The 17,551-nt window shown below is 45.5% G+C and overlaps 1 protein-coding gene across 5 annotated transcripts in view; it reads right to left on the reverse strand.

Annotated features, from left to right (window-relative positions):
* Positions 1-17,551, reverse strand: part of Stard13 (StAR related lipid transfer domain containing 13) — a 210,722-nt gene that overhangs the window by 56,094 nt on the left and 137,077 nt on the right. For all 5 annotated transcript variants that reach the window (XM_032886565.1, XM_032886563.1, XM_032886564.1 and 2 more), the window contains exons 2-3: positions 6,069-6,140; positions 2,135-2,216 (exon numbers count right to left, since the gene is read on the reverse strand). In XM_032886565.1, the coding sequence (XP_032742456.1) occupies positions 2,135-2,216; positions 6,069-6,140 (154 nt within the window). The remainder of the gene's footprint in view (positions 1-2,134; positions 2,217-6,068; positions 6,141-17,551) is intronic.

Raw genomic sequence — 17,551 nt, forward strand, 5'->3', positions numbered from 1 at the left:
GGTGGAACCTTTTCAAGCCTTGACTGCACACTGGTATTAGTCCATATTGAGAGAGAGAGAGAGAGAGAGAGAGAGAGAGAGAGAGAGAGAGAGAGAGAGAGAGAGAGAGAGAGAGAGTGTGTGGAGAGAGAGTATGAATAAATCTAATGCAAAAAATAAGTCCATTCAGAGAAAGCAAATTTAGAAGACTTAATGGGAAAAGAGTAAAATATAATTTTAAAAATAGAAATTATTTTTTTTAAAATGCCAGCCAACAGGAATATACTCAACACTTAGAGAAAAGGCCAGCCCGCCTTGGGAGTGGAATGAATGGTGTTTTGGAAGGATCTGTCCCTGCTGCAGGTGTGCCTTCCAGATGGAGGAGAGGAAATGAGACTCTAAGTCCAAGCTTTCGAAGAATCACGAGGAAATCATCTGCACCCCACAGCTCTCATAAAGGCACACGCGTGTGCATATTTATTTTCTGTGCTAAATAGCCTGTATCCACTCACATACATGACTTTATGTGCATATGTATGCATTTTAGGGTGTGTGTGAGTGTGTTTATGTGTGAGTGTGTGTGTGTATATGTGTGTGTATATGTGTGTGTATTTTGATGTGTGTATTTTAGTGTGTGTATGTGTGTATGTGAGTGTGTTTTTTAATGTGTATATGAGTATGTGTGTGTTAGTGTGTATGTATGTATTTTAGAATGTGTGTGTGTGTGTATGTGTGTGTATATATGTGTGTGTGTATTTGATGTATTTTAGTGTGTGTATGTGTGTGTTAGTGTGTACGTATGTATTTGTGTGTGTGTTTGTGTGTGTGTGTATATGTGTGTGTACAGATGCCACCATGCATGTCAGAGGTCAGCTTTTGAGATTTGGTTCTCTCCTCCCACTTTGTGGGTCTCAGGAGTCGAACTCAGGTCATTATGCTTGGTGGCAAGTGCATTTAACCGGTTCAGTCAGCCAGCCAGCCAGTCCCCAAGTTTATGATTCAGAATTCTTTTCTCTTTTAAAGGGGCAGGATTGATTTATTAAACTTAAGCAGACACACAGTGTTGTCTTTGTGAATAGCAGAGATGAACACAAATCTACTTTTTTTTTCCTTTCTCATATCACAAGCTCAGAACAGAAAAGCAGACGTTGGGGATCCGGCAAAGCTAAGATTATTTACGACATTCTGGCATGCCTTGGTATCTCTATGCTCATCATTAAACAGTCAAGTTTGCCGAACGCAGGACATATAAGGAAGAGCAGTGGACTGAGGTTATCAGTATGGGATCTCCAAGTCCTCTCTATGTGGCCGGAAGACTGAAGTGTCCTGCCCTGGCTGACACCTACCCCAGCTCCGACCTCTGGAAAAGAGTGTCAGCCATGGAACTGCAAAGTTCTACAGACACAACTGACCTTTCGCATGGAACCTGATTATCTTAAATAAAGACTCCACTGGACCTTTACGCTTATGAGCTGAGCGAAGTTCAGTAGTTTCTGACTGGTTTGTCTGTTCATGCCACATTGCTTCACCTGGGCTTCTCCAACTCCTCTGTCAAGTGTCTGACAGAGCTCTGCACATATACATCTCTGCCTCTTTAAAAGATCTGCTACACAATAAAAGTTTAAATGTGTCAGTCTGGTGACGTGTTTCCTTGGCCTTACGTATTCTGATTTGAAGATATAACCACTTGACTTTATATATGTAAAAAAAAACTGAGGTCAAGTTGAGCATCCTCAAAGGATGTCTCAGGCGTTACCCTGATGACGCTTGAGATGGCTGACCATCCTGAATCCTTCCACCACCTCACTGCCCTAATCCTTAACTAGCCTTTTAAAAGTGCCATTTAACAATAATCTGCAATATCCATCCTCCTGTTCTCTCTTTCTCCTCTCCCCTTCCGTCTTTTCTTCTCTCCTCTTCTTCCACTCGTTTCCTTAATCTAATGTCTGGCATCCCTCCCCTCCCCTCCCTCCCATAAAGATTTAAACTCCGTAAAAACAGGAGCGTCCTCAGGATACAATGTGACCACACTGCATATATGCTCAATTGTAAACTTCAACCTTCAACTTCATGTGGCCCAAATGGAGACAGACCAAGGAAAGAAAGAAGAAAAACAAAAACAAAAAAACAAAGTTACTTCACTCATCTGGCTTACCTGCAAAGAGGTTCTACAAGGTCCCTTTCAAGAAAATCATGGTCTTTTTTGACAGCCGCAATGTTGATGGGAAACTGCGAATCTAAGAGAGAAAGGAGGAGACAGAGGCTTATGCCTTTTGCTGGCCAATGAACTCAGGCCACCAAGTTCTGCACAAATCACCATTCTTAAATCTTAAATCACAGTTGCTGCGTATTGTTATTGCTGATGGCATTTAAAAATAGCACGCGGTGTTATTTTTAATCACAGAAAATGTTCCTGAGTGTGCGGCTTAAGTATGAAAACAAGCACTAAACCTCGGGCAGGACCGCACGCCAAGGGCCCTTCATGTCCATCCTTATCTGACATTCCTCAGGAGGACATGAAGAGCAGCTTCTACGTCCTTCACCACAGGACAGGTCCCAGACAGGTGACGTCACAGAATCCTCAGTTTGGCAAACCATTTTTTCCCTTCAAAATGGACATTTCCAAAAATAGCCCAAGTTTAAAAGTCTCAGATCTGTTTTTCTTTTCCTTCCTTCCTTCCTTCCTTCCTTCCTTCCTTCCTTCCTTCCTTCCTCCCTCCCTCTTTCCTTCCTACTTCCCTCCCTTTCTCCCTCCTTCCCTTCCTCCCTTCCTTCCTTCTTTGTGTAGCAAAATTTTAGACATCCTGAAGTCCCCAAATTGATGCCACAAAAGAAGAAATTCCAACCCCATGACTGTTTCCCAAAAGAGAACTCATGCCAACTCGGGTGGTAACTGCCAATATCCAGCATACAGTTTTCATTTTAGGTGCCTCTTTTTCATAGGGAAACATTTTGCTTTCACTCAACATACTGGCCCACGGCCAACTTTAATGTCGGTCCACACTTTCCTATTGACTTTCTAATGACTGCCACTCTTTCTGTTTTGTACTTCCCAGTTATGATGAAGCTGGCATTTCTAAATCCTCCTCTGAGTTGGAAGCAGACACTACCCCCATTCTAGGGACACAGAGCATGGGCTACACAGTAAAAGTTTAAACATGCCAGTTTACTGACACATTTACTTGGCCATAGACATTCCAATTTGACGACACAACCACTTGTCTTTATATAAAAGAATCCAGTCAAGTGTATGAACTCAAAGTATTTCGAAGTGACCTAATCCCTCATGGTCCCCAGTGAACCACACCTCACCCTCCTGGCGAGGGACTGTACATCACAGTGAGAAGCAGAGGTACCAGAGCCCAGGGTTTTAAGCACACATTACTTCTTGGCTGTGTTGCTCAGGGCAAAGTAACTTTCCCACAACTGTTAAGTGGGTATCACAATCATCATGGCTACTTTACAGTGGAAGTGTGAATATTTACTGAATATTGGTTTCTGAATAGTAGCAGTCACAAAGCAAGCTCTGGTCTCATCATATTTATGTGATGAATGTGGATTAAACATGTGACATGTACATGTTTCTGAGCTACACATAGCTTAGATACTTGTGGACTGCTCACATTAAATCTCATAGTAGCTATAGCATTATATATATTCATATATATACATATATATATACATACATATATGCATATACATACACATACATACAGACACATATATATACATATGTATGTATATGTATGTATATATGATTCATCAAGAATCAAAAAGGCTGGATTTTTCTTTTTTTCTTTCTTTTCTTTTTTTTTACTTTTTACCCATCCATGTAAGGAGTAGCCTGTTGTTTTTCTTTTGCCTCGACACAAACTGAGACATGTTTAGGAAGGGGACATCTTAATTGAGGAAGTTCCTCCATTGTATTGGCCTGCAGACAAATATGTGGGGTATTATCTTGACTAATGATTGATGTGGGAGGATCCCACTCACTGTGGGTGGAGCCATCCCTGGGCTGGTGGTCCTGGGTTCTGTAAGAAAGCAGCCTGAGCAAGCCAAGAGGAGCAAGCCAGTAAGCAGCACCCCTCCATGGCCTCTGCATCAGCTCCTGCCTCCAGGTTCCTGCCCTACCTTCCCTCAGTGATGGAGTGTGGCCTGAGAGCTGTAAGCGGAAACACATTCTTCCTTCTTATTTGGGTCACGGTGTTTGTCACAAGAACAGAACCCTAACTAGGACCAAGATCACTTAACATCCTGGGTTTTCCCTTCCTAATGAGTAAATTGCTGGTGGAGAATAGGGGTTGGGGATTGTTTAGATTTAAACTATAGCAATCAATCCTTTTTTCCTTCCTTCCTTCCTTCCTTCCTTCCTTCCTTCCTTCCTTCCTTCCTTCCTTCCTCCCTTCCTTGTCTAAAAGGTTATACATGACCCTCTGAAAACTTTTGTCAGAGAGTCTAAGCTTCAAACTACATCCCAACATTAACCCTCCTTTGATCTTACAGAATTTAAGTGAACAAAATAGAAAAACACTAAACTTTTGGATTTTACTATAAACTGGAGACGTCTGGGGAAAGGACAGGAGTCATCTACAAGTAGGACTGATTTTGTTGTCTCTTTCCTACGTACACACAACACAATGTCTGTGCCACTAGTTAGAGCGGTTGCTGTGCTTTCTTGTGCTCGGGACCGGCGTCATTTGAGCCCTCAGACCCACCCACCATCTTGTACTTTGCCTTATGCTTTGAGGCCCACTGTGAAGGTGGATGGCATCCAAAGGAACTCGTGCCCTCGGGCTCCTTTTGTGTTTGGTCAAAGGAGAGCCATGGCTGAAGTGCAAGGACACATCCAGTGGTTCTTCCTGCGGCCATCTGTGTGCTCCCTCCAGGGGTGTGTGTGAGGCGCTTGTTTTTGGGCCTGTGGCAGTGATGGCTCTAATAACTGTACGCCCTTGATCCTCCTCTGTGTGTGTCTCATCCACAACTTTGTGATAACCACTACTAGCTTTAACTCCTCATGGAGGATCTCAAGTGTGTCATTTGCTCACTCCTGGGGCCTGATTGCTTTGTGGTGTGTAAGGATGATCCGCAAAACAGTCACGATTTAATCACAATTTTGGACAGCGTGAGATATAGTTAAACAAACATGGTAGTTAAATGAGAATGGCTCCCACTGGCTCTTTAGGTTTGAGTGTCTGGTCCCCAGTTGGTTGAACAGTTCTGGGAAGGATTAGGAGGCGTGGCCTTGTTGGGGGAGGGGCGTCAGTGGGGGAGGGGCGTCAGTGGGGGAGGGGCGTCAGTGGGGGAGGTGTGGCCTTGTTGGGGGAGGGGCGTCAGTGGGGAGGGTTGAGATTTCAAAAGCCCATGCAATTCCCCGTATTTCCTCCCTTCTGCTTCTTGGTTAGAATCGGACGTAAGCTCTCAGCTACTGATCCAGCACCATGACTGCGGCTGCTGTGTGTCCTGCCATGATGGTCGCAGACACTCAGAAACTTCAAGTCCCAAAATAAACTTTTTTTCTGTAAGTTGCCTTGGACACCATATTTCATTACAGCAGTAGAAAAGTGACTAAGATAGTGAGTAGAAAAGTGACTAAGATAGTGAATAGTTATTAGCTATTTACTAAAGAATCGAGGACCAGAAGTATGATGTTAGAAGAAAAAAAAGCCAATCACCCAAAACTCAAAAGACCCATAACATCTTTTCCTGTAAAACAAGCAGAACTAAGGGTTATCCCAAAACAACTAGTTTTGAGACTTCTAGGAAATTTATTAACGATGAATTCATTTCAATCTCAGGAAAACCGAGCACAATGACAAAACGGGAAAGAACAGGCGGAAAGTTCTGGAAAGTGAGTCTCGGCAGACACTGGGAAGAAAATGAAGACAGGAATCTCCAGGGGGAAGCAGTAAGTGAGGTGGCGATGGTGGGGGCGGGGAACTCATTTCCAATTGCGTCAGAACAAGTTTAGAATTGCCGAGGCTGAGGGGGAAGGACGCGCGTCCACAGCAGTCAGAGTGAAGACCCAGTAAGCAGGCGGGGTCTAAGTGGTTGGCTCTCTCCATAAAGAGCGGAGGGAAATGCTCACATACCTTCGTACAGCTGAGCGTACTGTGGGAACCCGGCAGCTCGCAGCCAGTCACATGCTTCCTTCGCCTCGATTTCTAAAAAGGACAAGAAGAAGAGCATCGTGAGTCTGACGTCCAGACCTCGGTTCCGCTGGTGTGCTCCGTGGGAGCCATGATGAAGCAGCACTGCTCCCAGGTAGCCTTGTGAACGTCAGTCAGCCTACTCAGAAGGGAGGATGCAGAGAAGGTGCAGGCCGCTCGAAGCACTCAGTCTGTGTGTGCTCAGGTCATCTCCTCTGTGGAGCCATAGTTCATGGATGATAACCAACTTTCCGGGGCAGAGCACAAAGGCCGAGTGTCCCACAGGGAAAAATACTGTCTTTATGCACCAAGGAACTAGGTGACCAGAGAGGAGAAGAACGGCTTACTATAGCAATTATAATCCGCTTTTTAATGGGCCCTTTAAAACTTTCCAAGATAAGCCCTAGATTATTTATTCAACCTTACTTTACTCTTTCATTCAGGATCAGAAAACACAACAGGGTAGTCTATTTTCTCACAAACGAAGGCATTACAAAAATCCAGCCTCACTGGCGGTTTTAATTCCCAGTACGCTGCATGAAGATGCTCGTTGGGCAAGCAGCTTGGAATGATTTCAGACTGAGTGCAGAGGGAAGAGGATCCTGAGGCCCGAGGCCCATGGAGCTGCCAGAGGAGAGGGCCACACCCATTGTGGTGGGTCGTTTGGGGGAGCATTTGTGGGGTGGATCCACTAGCAACCCACCTAGTCGCCTCCCTGAGGGAATCTGTGGGGTGAGATGGGTGGAGGGACAGTGTGTAAACCAGGCCATGCTCTGACCTTGTGAGTTCTGGATTATTTCTCAACCGCCACGCTCTTAGATAAACATCAGCCCAGGGAAGAGAAGTTCATCCGTCAAAAGTTCAGATTCTCCAAATAGAAGTAAGAAGCCTAGAGAAATGTCCCAACCAAAGCTCTCCTAGGCTACTGGGCTGCTGGGTCAATGCATTTCCGCTTGTTTTCCTTGTCACTCAGAACTTGTGGTGAAGGCTTTTCTTGAGTCCTCTGCACAAAAACCATCTGTACTAGCATGGGCCTCAGGCCTGGGACTGGGCCCTCTCACAGTCAAAGCTCATCACGTTTGACACGATAAAGCTATTCAATTTACATTAAGAACAAACCAAAGGCCAGACCTTAGCCCCTAAAGATGTGCTTCCTTCCTTCAGTATCTGCTGCCACCCCGGGGACGGGAAACTTTCAGGTTCTGGGTTTTGTCTGAGTTGAGGAGTTTCTGCTAATTCTGACCATTGTGGACCACTGGCTCCAGTTTCAAGCTGCAGACCTGCTGCCTACTTCGGTATGAAACAGAGGGCCGGAATCAGAACACAGATTTCCAGACTTGCTTTAAGCTCAGTTATACAAGTGGGTAAGGAATCAAAGAATCCTGCCTTTTCTAGTGGATCGCATCGATTCTGTGCATTTTTCTGTCTTACTTTTGTTTGTACTGTGATTAAAACCTAGCCTTCAGCAAAAAAAAAAATTCCAAAGAATCAGGGAATGAAGACCCAGAGAGACCTCCTGAAAAGTCAGGGACTTTTCAGCATACGGAAGTTCGGAGGGAAATGGGACTCCAGGGAAACACATTAAACCCCTGGAATTAAATGACAGCAAGATGTGGGAGAAACTACAGCTCGCGGGATCTGTCTAGAAAATCTGCTGGGACTGAGAACTATGGCCAGGTACAGGGATGGGTGGAGGGGAGGCAGAGTGACTGCACCCAAGTCTCTCCAAACCGTGTCCTTTCCCCCAGTAGGAACACTGATAATGAATTGAAATACTGTTCATAGCCCAGACACAAATAATCAAACCTTAGCTAGAACCTGTCTACGTCAGCCATTCAAATAAACCATGCTCTTATGACGAGGTTTTTAGGTTTCATACTCATTTTGCAGGGAGTAAATAATAGCAAATTAGAAAATGCCACTCACCAAGCCACTGCCAGAGGCTCTTTTAGACCTCGATATTCATATGCAACTGCCTTTCTGTTGGTCTAGAGGTCTACCACACGCCCTCCCTTTGCGTTCTCCAGGAAGATTCAGTAAGATACTTTCCTATCGGAGGACTTGTTCGGGTTTAAGGGCACATAGGGTTTAAAATGGAAGGATGGAAAGCGATACTATGCATTATGGTTGGACGGGAAACGTGCCTTAAGGGATCATGAACCCTTGGTCCCCACGTGGTGGCAGTGTTTTGGAAGGTGGTAGAACCTTAGGAGGTGAGACCTAGCTGCAGGGGGTGGATCACTGGGGGTTGGGGAGTGGGGGTTGGCACTAGGGTTATAGGTCAGTCTCTTTCTACTGATCTCTGTGCTCCCCAGAATGTCCAGATATGAGCAGGCCTTTCCCCACCATGCCAAGCCAGCTCCCCTCAAATTGTGAGGCAAAGCAGGTCCTTCCTAAAATTTATTCTTTCAGGAATTTTGTCACTATTATGAGATAAGTTACTAATATGTTAGGTAAGTGGAAACCGGAAGAGTAGGTGTTGGTATTCTGTCTAAGCTCCACCCCCACAGTTACCTGGCAACAGCCAGGTATGCTCCGCCCCACATTTACCTGGCAACAGTCAGCTCACTATAAAATGGCTGTTTGCCCCCTCTTCATCCTCTTCTCTTGCACTCTTGCTCTTTCCCTCTTCCCCTTTGTCCCTTCTCTCCCCATTCCCCTCCCCACTTCCCTCCACATGGCCGGCCTTTACTCCTCTCCTCTTCTACCCCTCTTCTCCCCTTAAACCTTTCCACATGGAACCACGTTGGCCTGTTGTGGTTTTTCCGGAGGGGAGCGGAGATTTCTACTCCAATAATAGGGAGAGTTAGAATGTATCAAGAGACAATGGTCATTATGTAACAATAGGGACTGTATCCATCTAAAGGACAAAAGAGCTGTGTATGTGCACCCAGCATGGGGCAGCCTGGCAGGCAAAGAAAATGTGAAGAAAACAGAAGGGGGTGATGGCTGGTGGCCTACAGTCTTGATCGCAGTCAAAGAGCCAAACACACCAACCAGCCACAAGACCATCTCGTCTAATTCCCACCGTGAAATTTCACTTTGACTGTTGAGCTGAATTGGAGAGGGGTCTTACAATGTCTCTGGCTCACCCACAGTCCCCTCTAATGCCTCTCAGACAAATGCTGCTTCCGCAGGGCCCTTGCAGTGGCCCAAACACAGGGAAATTAGAAGGAAGTCGCAGTGCCAGCGTCATTTCACAAGGCTCTATCTAACGGGATTTAAATGATACTCGATGAGGAAAGCCATGGACATTTATGTGTTAATGCGCCCCTGGTAACCATCAGTGTATAGAAATTGTATAAAAGCATTCAGCGCCATTAAAATCACATTTGACTGTTCTGTTTGTTCCCTTTTGCGACCCTCACCTGCCCTTGTAGCCGCTCCAGGAACGCATCAACTCATTGCAGCTCTCTTGATGAAAAAAAAAAAAAGGAACACATGCCATGGGGGTGGAACCCAAGAACGTCACTGGACAAAGGAGCCCACAGACCTCTACCATCATTGGACTAGAGACGTCCCCTTTTACCTGCACGGATGTGACCCAAGAGTCCCAATGGATGCTGAAATCCAGGTTGTAGTCTAAACCCAGATTATGCCATGACTTTGATTCAATAACTAAGATGGCTTCCAAGGGATTATCAGACAGGTAACACATACGGTGTGCCCACGTGGGACAGAAAGGCGATTCCCACCCCCAGGGTGATACAGTGGGCCCTCTGGGACTCCTGAATTATTTCGGTTATTTTTGATGTTGTTGTTCAATGGTCTATGAAGTAGACCTCAAGTACCTGAAGTAAGGGGAAGAGAAATCAAAGGGATTATTGTCCTTTGCTGGGGAGAATGTGATACATTTGGCTAGGTATCATGACAGGACTTTTACAGAATTAAGTGAGGAGCTGTGTGCGCATGTGTGCTCATATGCATGCGTGTGCAGATGCCCACACACAAGTGTGAGAATGTGGAGGTCTAAGGTTGACCTTTCTTTATGCTCGTCTGCCTGGTTGCTTGAGACAATGTCTGTCTCTCACTGAATCAAGAACTCAACATTCAGCTAGACTACCTGGCCAGCCAGCCCTGGGGACCTTTCCACCTCCACGGTCTCTGTGCTGGTGTGCACCACTGAGATCAAATATGCACGGCGAGTGTTTTCCCAATGGAGCCCTGTTCCTAGCTCCTCCCATATCGGTTTTGTGAGTGTTCCAGGTAATAATGTCAGTTAACTCTACAGCGGTTACCTAAGTTTGTGCAATGTTCTTTTGAAGGCCGCCCAAAGCCCTGTGCATACATGAACCCAACAGACGTAAGCTTCTGCATCAGATAACAGAGTTGGCTCCCAAGTGGATAAAGGACAGAGAACACAGCTGGGGCACTAGGGATAGAGGATGAGTCAACACTGTCCAGTTCTAATAGCAGAACCTCTTTTCTATGTGAGGAACCTCTTCTGGTTGGTTTAAGGGAGGCCGACCACCCTGACTCCCAAACCACACACCACCTGTGTTCCTGAAAAGCCTCCTCCTCTCACAGTGTGGACCGATGAACCCTACGGTTTCATGTCAACTGCATTTGGGGGCTGGAAACAACTTTGCCTTTCAGATTTTCATTTAGTAACAGAAAGCAAGCAGGCTTCTGATTGGCTCATGCAGCAAGTTCAGTCGGCATCTGTTTGGGGCTGGGTCCTCTCCTGTGTGACCTGTCTGTGCGTCGACAGGGAGTCAGGGGCTTTGGCTCAGTTGTTTTTATCCTCACTGGGTTCCGGTTTTGCTGTGCTCCATGTGACTCCTCACCTAAGCTTCTGGCGTAGAGAAAGTCAGGGAATCTGTTCAGAGACAGGCCTAGTTGGGGTGGGGACATGGGGACCTATCGGAGTGGGGACGATCTCAACAGTGCTGGAAAGCTGTATGTTCCTGTGGGTATGAGAACGAGGGCACCCTAGACACAAACACCTGACTGGTGATATGTTTTTATAGAATAGTATAATTTTTAAAAAAAAATAATTGTACATTTTCAGTTTTAAAAACATTATCAAAGAAAACCCAAAAGGTACAATCAAAGTAGAATTAAGTCTTGTCCCATCACCAACACATAATTTAATGTATGCTATCCGCCTGCGTGGTGACATCATAATATCTTAGCTTGACTGCTACTCACAAGCATAATTATACACTGTGAGTATGTTCCCAGATAATGATGTTATTTATAAAAACATGAAACTTACTTTGTTGGGAACGATTTCTTAAATATGTGATATTGGAATACCACCAAGTTGTATTTTGCTGTGGGCTATAACGACCAGTGTAGCCAAGAGAAAACACTTTAGTAAGTCCTTCCTGGTGCTAACTGACAGTGGAGAAAGCTGAACCTCTAGGGAGGTGGAGGAGACTTACACAATGTTGCTTAAAGGAGATACTACTTGGCGACGTAGGTGCAAACCGTCGGCAGTACCAGACTCAGGATGACCCCAGTCAAGGCAAGAGCTTTACTGAGCTCCAAGGGTTTGCTGCACGAGTTTGCAGAGTTCCTATCACGTTACAGGCTTACTGTGTTTTTTAAACTGGTGCTCCCATCGAAACAGCTAAGCCGAGCTAAGTGCTCTAAGTACATTCGAGGGAATGTGCTCTACGTAACACACAGTCTTCTCTAGCTATCCCAAAGGCCTTACGTCGTCTTTCTAAATAACCAACAATTCAAACCAGGGCCACATTAGAATGGATTATCAGGAATCTGGCTGGTGAGGGCTTTACTACTGGAGTTTTATTACTGGCATATACATGTCCACTGTCCTTACAAATCTCCTGCAAACTTCACAGACTGGCTGGCTCCAGTGGGAAGCAGCTACTTCCTAATTGTTCATGAAACCCCTTGGCAGGAGTGATTCAGGGAGGTGGGTTTGGGGACCGCTGGCTTTTTCCTCACAGTGAACGGGCAAGCATACCATGCATCATGTTTGTAAAGATCTTAGTAGCCGTGAGGGATGGCTCAGTTACCACGCTATGTCTCCTTGAATACAATTATCCAATTACCAGGATTATGGTATCTGGAAGGTGTTAAGATCTCAACAGGCTCATAGTTTAGGACAATTCATACCGACGAGTTAGGCTCATGACAGATACATTACTTAAATCACGCCTCCGCCTTTACAGAGAACTTCTCGAGCGAAGGCCCCTGCTTATTAAGTGCTTATGAGGCGGGTTCTGTCCAAGTTAATGCCGGGCTATCCGTCTCATCTCTGTATGGTCGTGAACAAAGTGCTCGTTAAGATTACACAGAGCTCCTGCTTCCCCAGATCCATCTCCCAGGAGGGCTTTATAAACTAAATTACAGGTATAGGCACCATATTACGGTTTTCTCCACCCTCAAGTTCGCTTGATGTCAGGATCCATTATTTTATTTTTTCTGCACTTTTGTGAATCTGTATTAAGTTTGTTTTGATGTTTTTAATACCTGAATGATTCGTGTGTGTGTGTGTGTGTGTGTGTATGTGTGTATGTGTGTGTGTGTGTGTGTAGCAAGTGTGTTTTTCAGTATAATATTTTCTTTATATGATATTCTAAGTAATGAAGGCAAGCTAAAATACAGGTTATCTAGGGCAAACTTAAGATCACCAATCATTACATTTTTCAGAGCATCAAGTCAATTTATAAACACCTGTTTTATCTACCATAGTTCTAAGTAACCCTTTTCTTGGTTCATAACAAACACACTTCTGTCAGCAAGGTTGTGACCCTAGGAGGGTGAAACCTGGGAGTTCAGAGACACATGCTATTCGGTGGCACCTAATTCCAGTCCATCAGAACAGACCCTGGCTCTGAGCGAGTGTCTTTCTCTCTCCAAAGCTACGGTCACTTGCTGATATAATATTCCGTCACCCATTCTTTGCTTTGAGGATTTATTTTATTTTTATAATATATGTGTGCTTGTTTCTGAGTGTTTTTCTCATGAATGCAGTTTTCACAGAAGCCAGAAGAGGGCGTTGGATCCTCTGGGGCTGCTGTGTGCCGTTGTGATGTGCCCTAAGGGTGCTGGGAACTGAACCCAGGTTCTCTGTAAGAGTAGGCAGCACGTTTAACTTATCTTCCCAGCCTCTCCACCTCCATCCCCCATCTCCAGACAGGGTGTAGCGGCTTTGACTGTCCTGGAGCTCGGTTTGTAGACCTGGTTTCAAGTGCACGGAGACCCGCATGCCTCTGCCTCCCGGGAGTGCGTGTGCACCGCCACACCCTGCTTAGCCCTTTCCTCCGAATGCTAGCAGCATTCCCTGGCTTTGAAATGCCATCTGCAAGCTAGATTAGTAGCAAATCTGCTTACTGAAATAAATTCTACCAGAGTAAAAGGTGGGTGAGCATATTTTAAGAAATAGGGCTGTTTTAAATTATTCTTTTTCATCCACATTGAGAAAATCATGTGCATGTGTATATGACGCACATCATATAGTAATGACATCTGTAATATACGTACATTTACGAATTAAGTATTTTATGGATACTTTCTGTATTATTTCCTTTAAGTAAACAATCAAATATATATCTAAAGCATACACATAAATATCAGTTTCCCTTTTAGGCTTCCAGTAGCCAACAGTTTCCAGTAGCCATGTGGCTCTCCTCTGATGTTAGCTTAGCCATAAGACCCACTTCCCCCAGTAATCAGCAGCAGGAATGAACTCTAAGTAAAACCAAAACAAACCTCAGGGGTTGTCGCCTTGTCCCGCCATTTTCCCTTTCTGGTCCCTGTATCACGAGTCTGCAACCCTAGGTAAGGTGGTCACTACAGTCGAGGTCTCGGAATGACGACAAAGGGGTCAGAGCCACTGCCAATCAGCCACCGGGACAAAAAAGGAGCAAGGGATAAGACTTCCGTTGTCTTACTCCACCACGGTGTCAGAGATTTGCTGAAGCGGCACCATCTCCTGCGAGAGAGCTAACGTGTGCCGCTAGCTGTCATTCCCTACGTGAAGCACACAGGAGACACCAGGAACCTTTATCTCAACCGGAAACTGCAGTTGAGGGCTTGCTGGTGTGGCACAGGAGTGAATACAGCTGTAACTATTTCTTCTCCCAAATTCACGTCCTTGCCTACTGCACCAGCTTGTGTGAATTCAGGGAATGTTAAAGGTCCCATTTGTACCACAAAGCTCCCCAAAGTCCCGATGCAGCCGAGCGAGAATAGAAACACCACTCTCTACACCCATAATTCCTAGTAGTATCTAATGAGATTAAAATTGTACAGTCTCCCCACTCTGATCAGTGCTGAGAGAGAGAGAGAGAGAGAGAGAGAGAGAGAGAGAGAAGAAGAAGAAGAAGAAGAAGAAGAAGAAGAGGAGGAGGAGGAGGAGGAGGAGGAGGAGGAGGAGGAGGAGGAGGAGGAGAAGGGGGGAGGGGAGAGGGAGGAGAAGGGTCGAGGGAGGAGAGGGGAGGGAGGGAGGGGGAGGGAGGGGAGGGCAGATACGTCACTTGTGCAGCCAAATGACTTCTGACCAGATCATGCTGACTCATGGTTTCCATTGGGCAGCAGAGGTATTTATTCTCCTTTCTTTCTGGTCAGACTGTTCCTCTCAGGCCCTTGTGGTATTTCCCAGGAAGGCTTCAAGTAGTCACATCCTCAGCCTTTTGAAGTCCTGAGCAAACCAATTACCACCGATTCTCAAGCCTGTCTTCGAGATGGAGAAGGAAAGGAAAGCCCAGTAGGGAGACAGGGGCTGACTCAGTTCAAAAGACCAGAATTTGCAGGGGTCGGCTAAAGGGCCCTGAATATTAACCCACCATGATGACAGGGCTCTACTAATCCTCCGCCTGAGTTTGGAGACTGTCTTTCCCTCTAGTCATCTTCTCTATCTTTTTCTAGAAAGGTGAAGAAGAACCTGCAGGAGCTGACTAGATGCTGGCTCCCTAGGAGGAGGTCTAAATTGTGTACTGGAGCGGCTTTGACAGCTCCCACCCAGTTGTAAATGCTGGGTTGGTGCTTTCTTGCTTCCTAAGAGCCAGTCTTTCATCCTACGCTGCTTTAAAAAGCATTTAAAATGTTTATTTTTATTTATGTGTAAGTGTGCATGTGTGTGTGTAAATGTGTGTGTGTGTAAATATGTGTGTTTGTGTGTGTGTGTGTGTTCGCGCGCATGCTTTTGAACACAGGCGTTTCAAGCGGAATCAGACCCCTGGGAACTACAGATACGGATGGTTGCGAGCTGCCATACCGGTGCTGGGAACCAAACCTGGGTCCTCTGCACGAGCAGCCATTGCTCTTGACTGCTGAGTCGTCTCTCAAGCCCTTGAAGCTCACCTATAAATATATGAACGTATGCCTGTTCTTAGGGACTCGAACGCCTCTTGTGGCTGTTTTCGGGATATTGTGCATGTCTGTACTTGGAAGAGGTTACCCTAGCTCTGATCAGTTTACCTCAACTCTTCCACAGCTCTGTGACTCTGAAGACACCAGACACTTTCACGACAGTGGTGAAAACCTTGCCACACGAGTGAAACAAAGAGCCCGGATATTTTTAGGAGAAAGGAATGCCAAGCGACCTCCATGTTTTTGTGTGCTTCCATTCCTTATAGGGCTGGCATGGTGGAACTCGACTCACCGAACGCCCCCCGGCTCCTTCCTTAAGACCTGTGATACCCTTCTCTCCTACTGCAACACCTGGATCAAATAAAACCAGTTTTTGTTTCATTTAACCCCAAGGAAATGTTTGTACGACTGAGGAATAATTGTATTACCTGGCTACACATAACATCTCGATGGCCTGCATATGTGTCTCCTTTTCCTTTGGCACAGGTTTAGAATGGAAACGACATATTTACCGAAGGGTTTCCAGTGTCCCCTTGGTAGCTTTGGGAGGGTGGTGTTGGCCCTGGGGATGACTTTCTAAATACACACCACTCAGGCCAGAGCAGAGGAGCAGGAGCTGAGGAATGAGGCCGCCAAAGTTTTCTTTCTTTCTTTCTTTCTTTTTTTAATTAACTTGAGTATTTCTTATACACATTTCGAGTGTTATTCCCTTTCCCGGCCGCCAATGTTTTCAATGGCTGCTTCAGGCGCCTCTGTGTTCCTTGAGGAAAAGGAGGCAGCCAAGGGAAGCCATTTCCTAAGTACTGGGATTTGGGGCGGGCAGAGGCTGTTGTTGGTTAATACTCCCTTGCAGAAGGAATTTATAAATGAGTTGTGACAGTTGAACTAGCTTGACCTGGGATGGAGGAGCCCAAGTTTTACCTGAAGAGGTGGCAATGCATGGGCCAATGGAACCTGTGCTGGTTTGAGTAAGAATGGCGTCCACACGCCTATTTGGATGTTTCGCACCAGAACTCTTGGAAAGGATTACAAGGATTAGGAAGCGTGACCTTGTTGGGGAAAGTGGGAAGCCAGGGGTGGACTTTGAGGTTTCAGAAGCCCATGAGAGACCCAGCCTCTCTCCTCCTGCCTGTGGACCAGAAGGTAGCTTTTAGCTACTGCTCCAGAGCATTGAGTGCCACCATGCTCCTGCCATGGTGATGATAATGGACTAACATTAGGAATCTTAGAGCAAGTCCCCAGTTAAATCTTTTCTTTTACAAGAGGTGACCTGGTCATGATGTCTTTTCCTGGCAAAAGAACAGTGACTGAGACACACCTTTTTCTCCATCAGATACAGACACAGTATGGACTCGTGTTAACCTGTGTTCTAAGAACATGGCGCACTGATACTAACGTCATTGTATTTTTCTCCGAGGAGAAATCTAGATTTAAATTAATAAATAATGTGTATGCGTACACATATGACATTTAAGCAGGAGACCATTTGGGAGGGGAAAGGGACCATCAAAGCAGGAGGAGGAGTAGGGGCCGACTTTAAACCAAACCCAACGGTGTCTCTAAGTATGAAAATGTCATGACAATACATTGTTTCATGTGGTAATTAAAATTAAAAGATAGTAATTAAAAGATGACTGAAATGCCTCACAAATTCATGATAGATGTAATCTACAGGTGATATAAGTGTGTTCTTAAGCCTCTTAAACCCTTACATAGTTCAATTTGAATGTCAGGTAATTCAGAGTCACGAAGGATTCTTACAGCTTTTGTCATTTGTTCCAAAGTCTCAGGAACAATACAGAAAACAACAGACCCACAGACGACGTAAGGACAGAGTTACTTCTAAACAGAGGTCTACCCATGAACACACCTTGCTCCATAGGACTGTAACTCAATGCCACTCCTAGCATTCAGGGACATATCCCTTTGTACATGTAGTCACTATGAGAGGAGTCTTGGCTAACATGCTTGTCCAAATACTGACTAGATTCACATACAAAGGATAGATTTGCAGGGCTGGAGAAATGGCTCCCCAGTGAAGAGCACTGGCTGCTACCACAGAAGAATGGAGTTTGACTCCAAGGACACACATGGCAGCTTGCAACCACCTGTAACTATAATCTCAGGGGATCCTACAC

The sequence above is a fragment of the Rattus rattus genome, chromosome 16 (assembly GCF_011064425.1).
Source record: "Rattus rattus isolate New Zealand chromosome 16, Rrattus_CSIRO_v1, whole genome shotgun sequence".
Classification (NCBI taxonomy): Eukaryota; Metazoa; Chordata; class Mammalia; order Rodentia; family Muridae; genus Rattus; species Rattus rattus.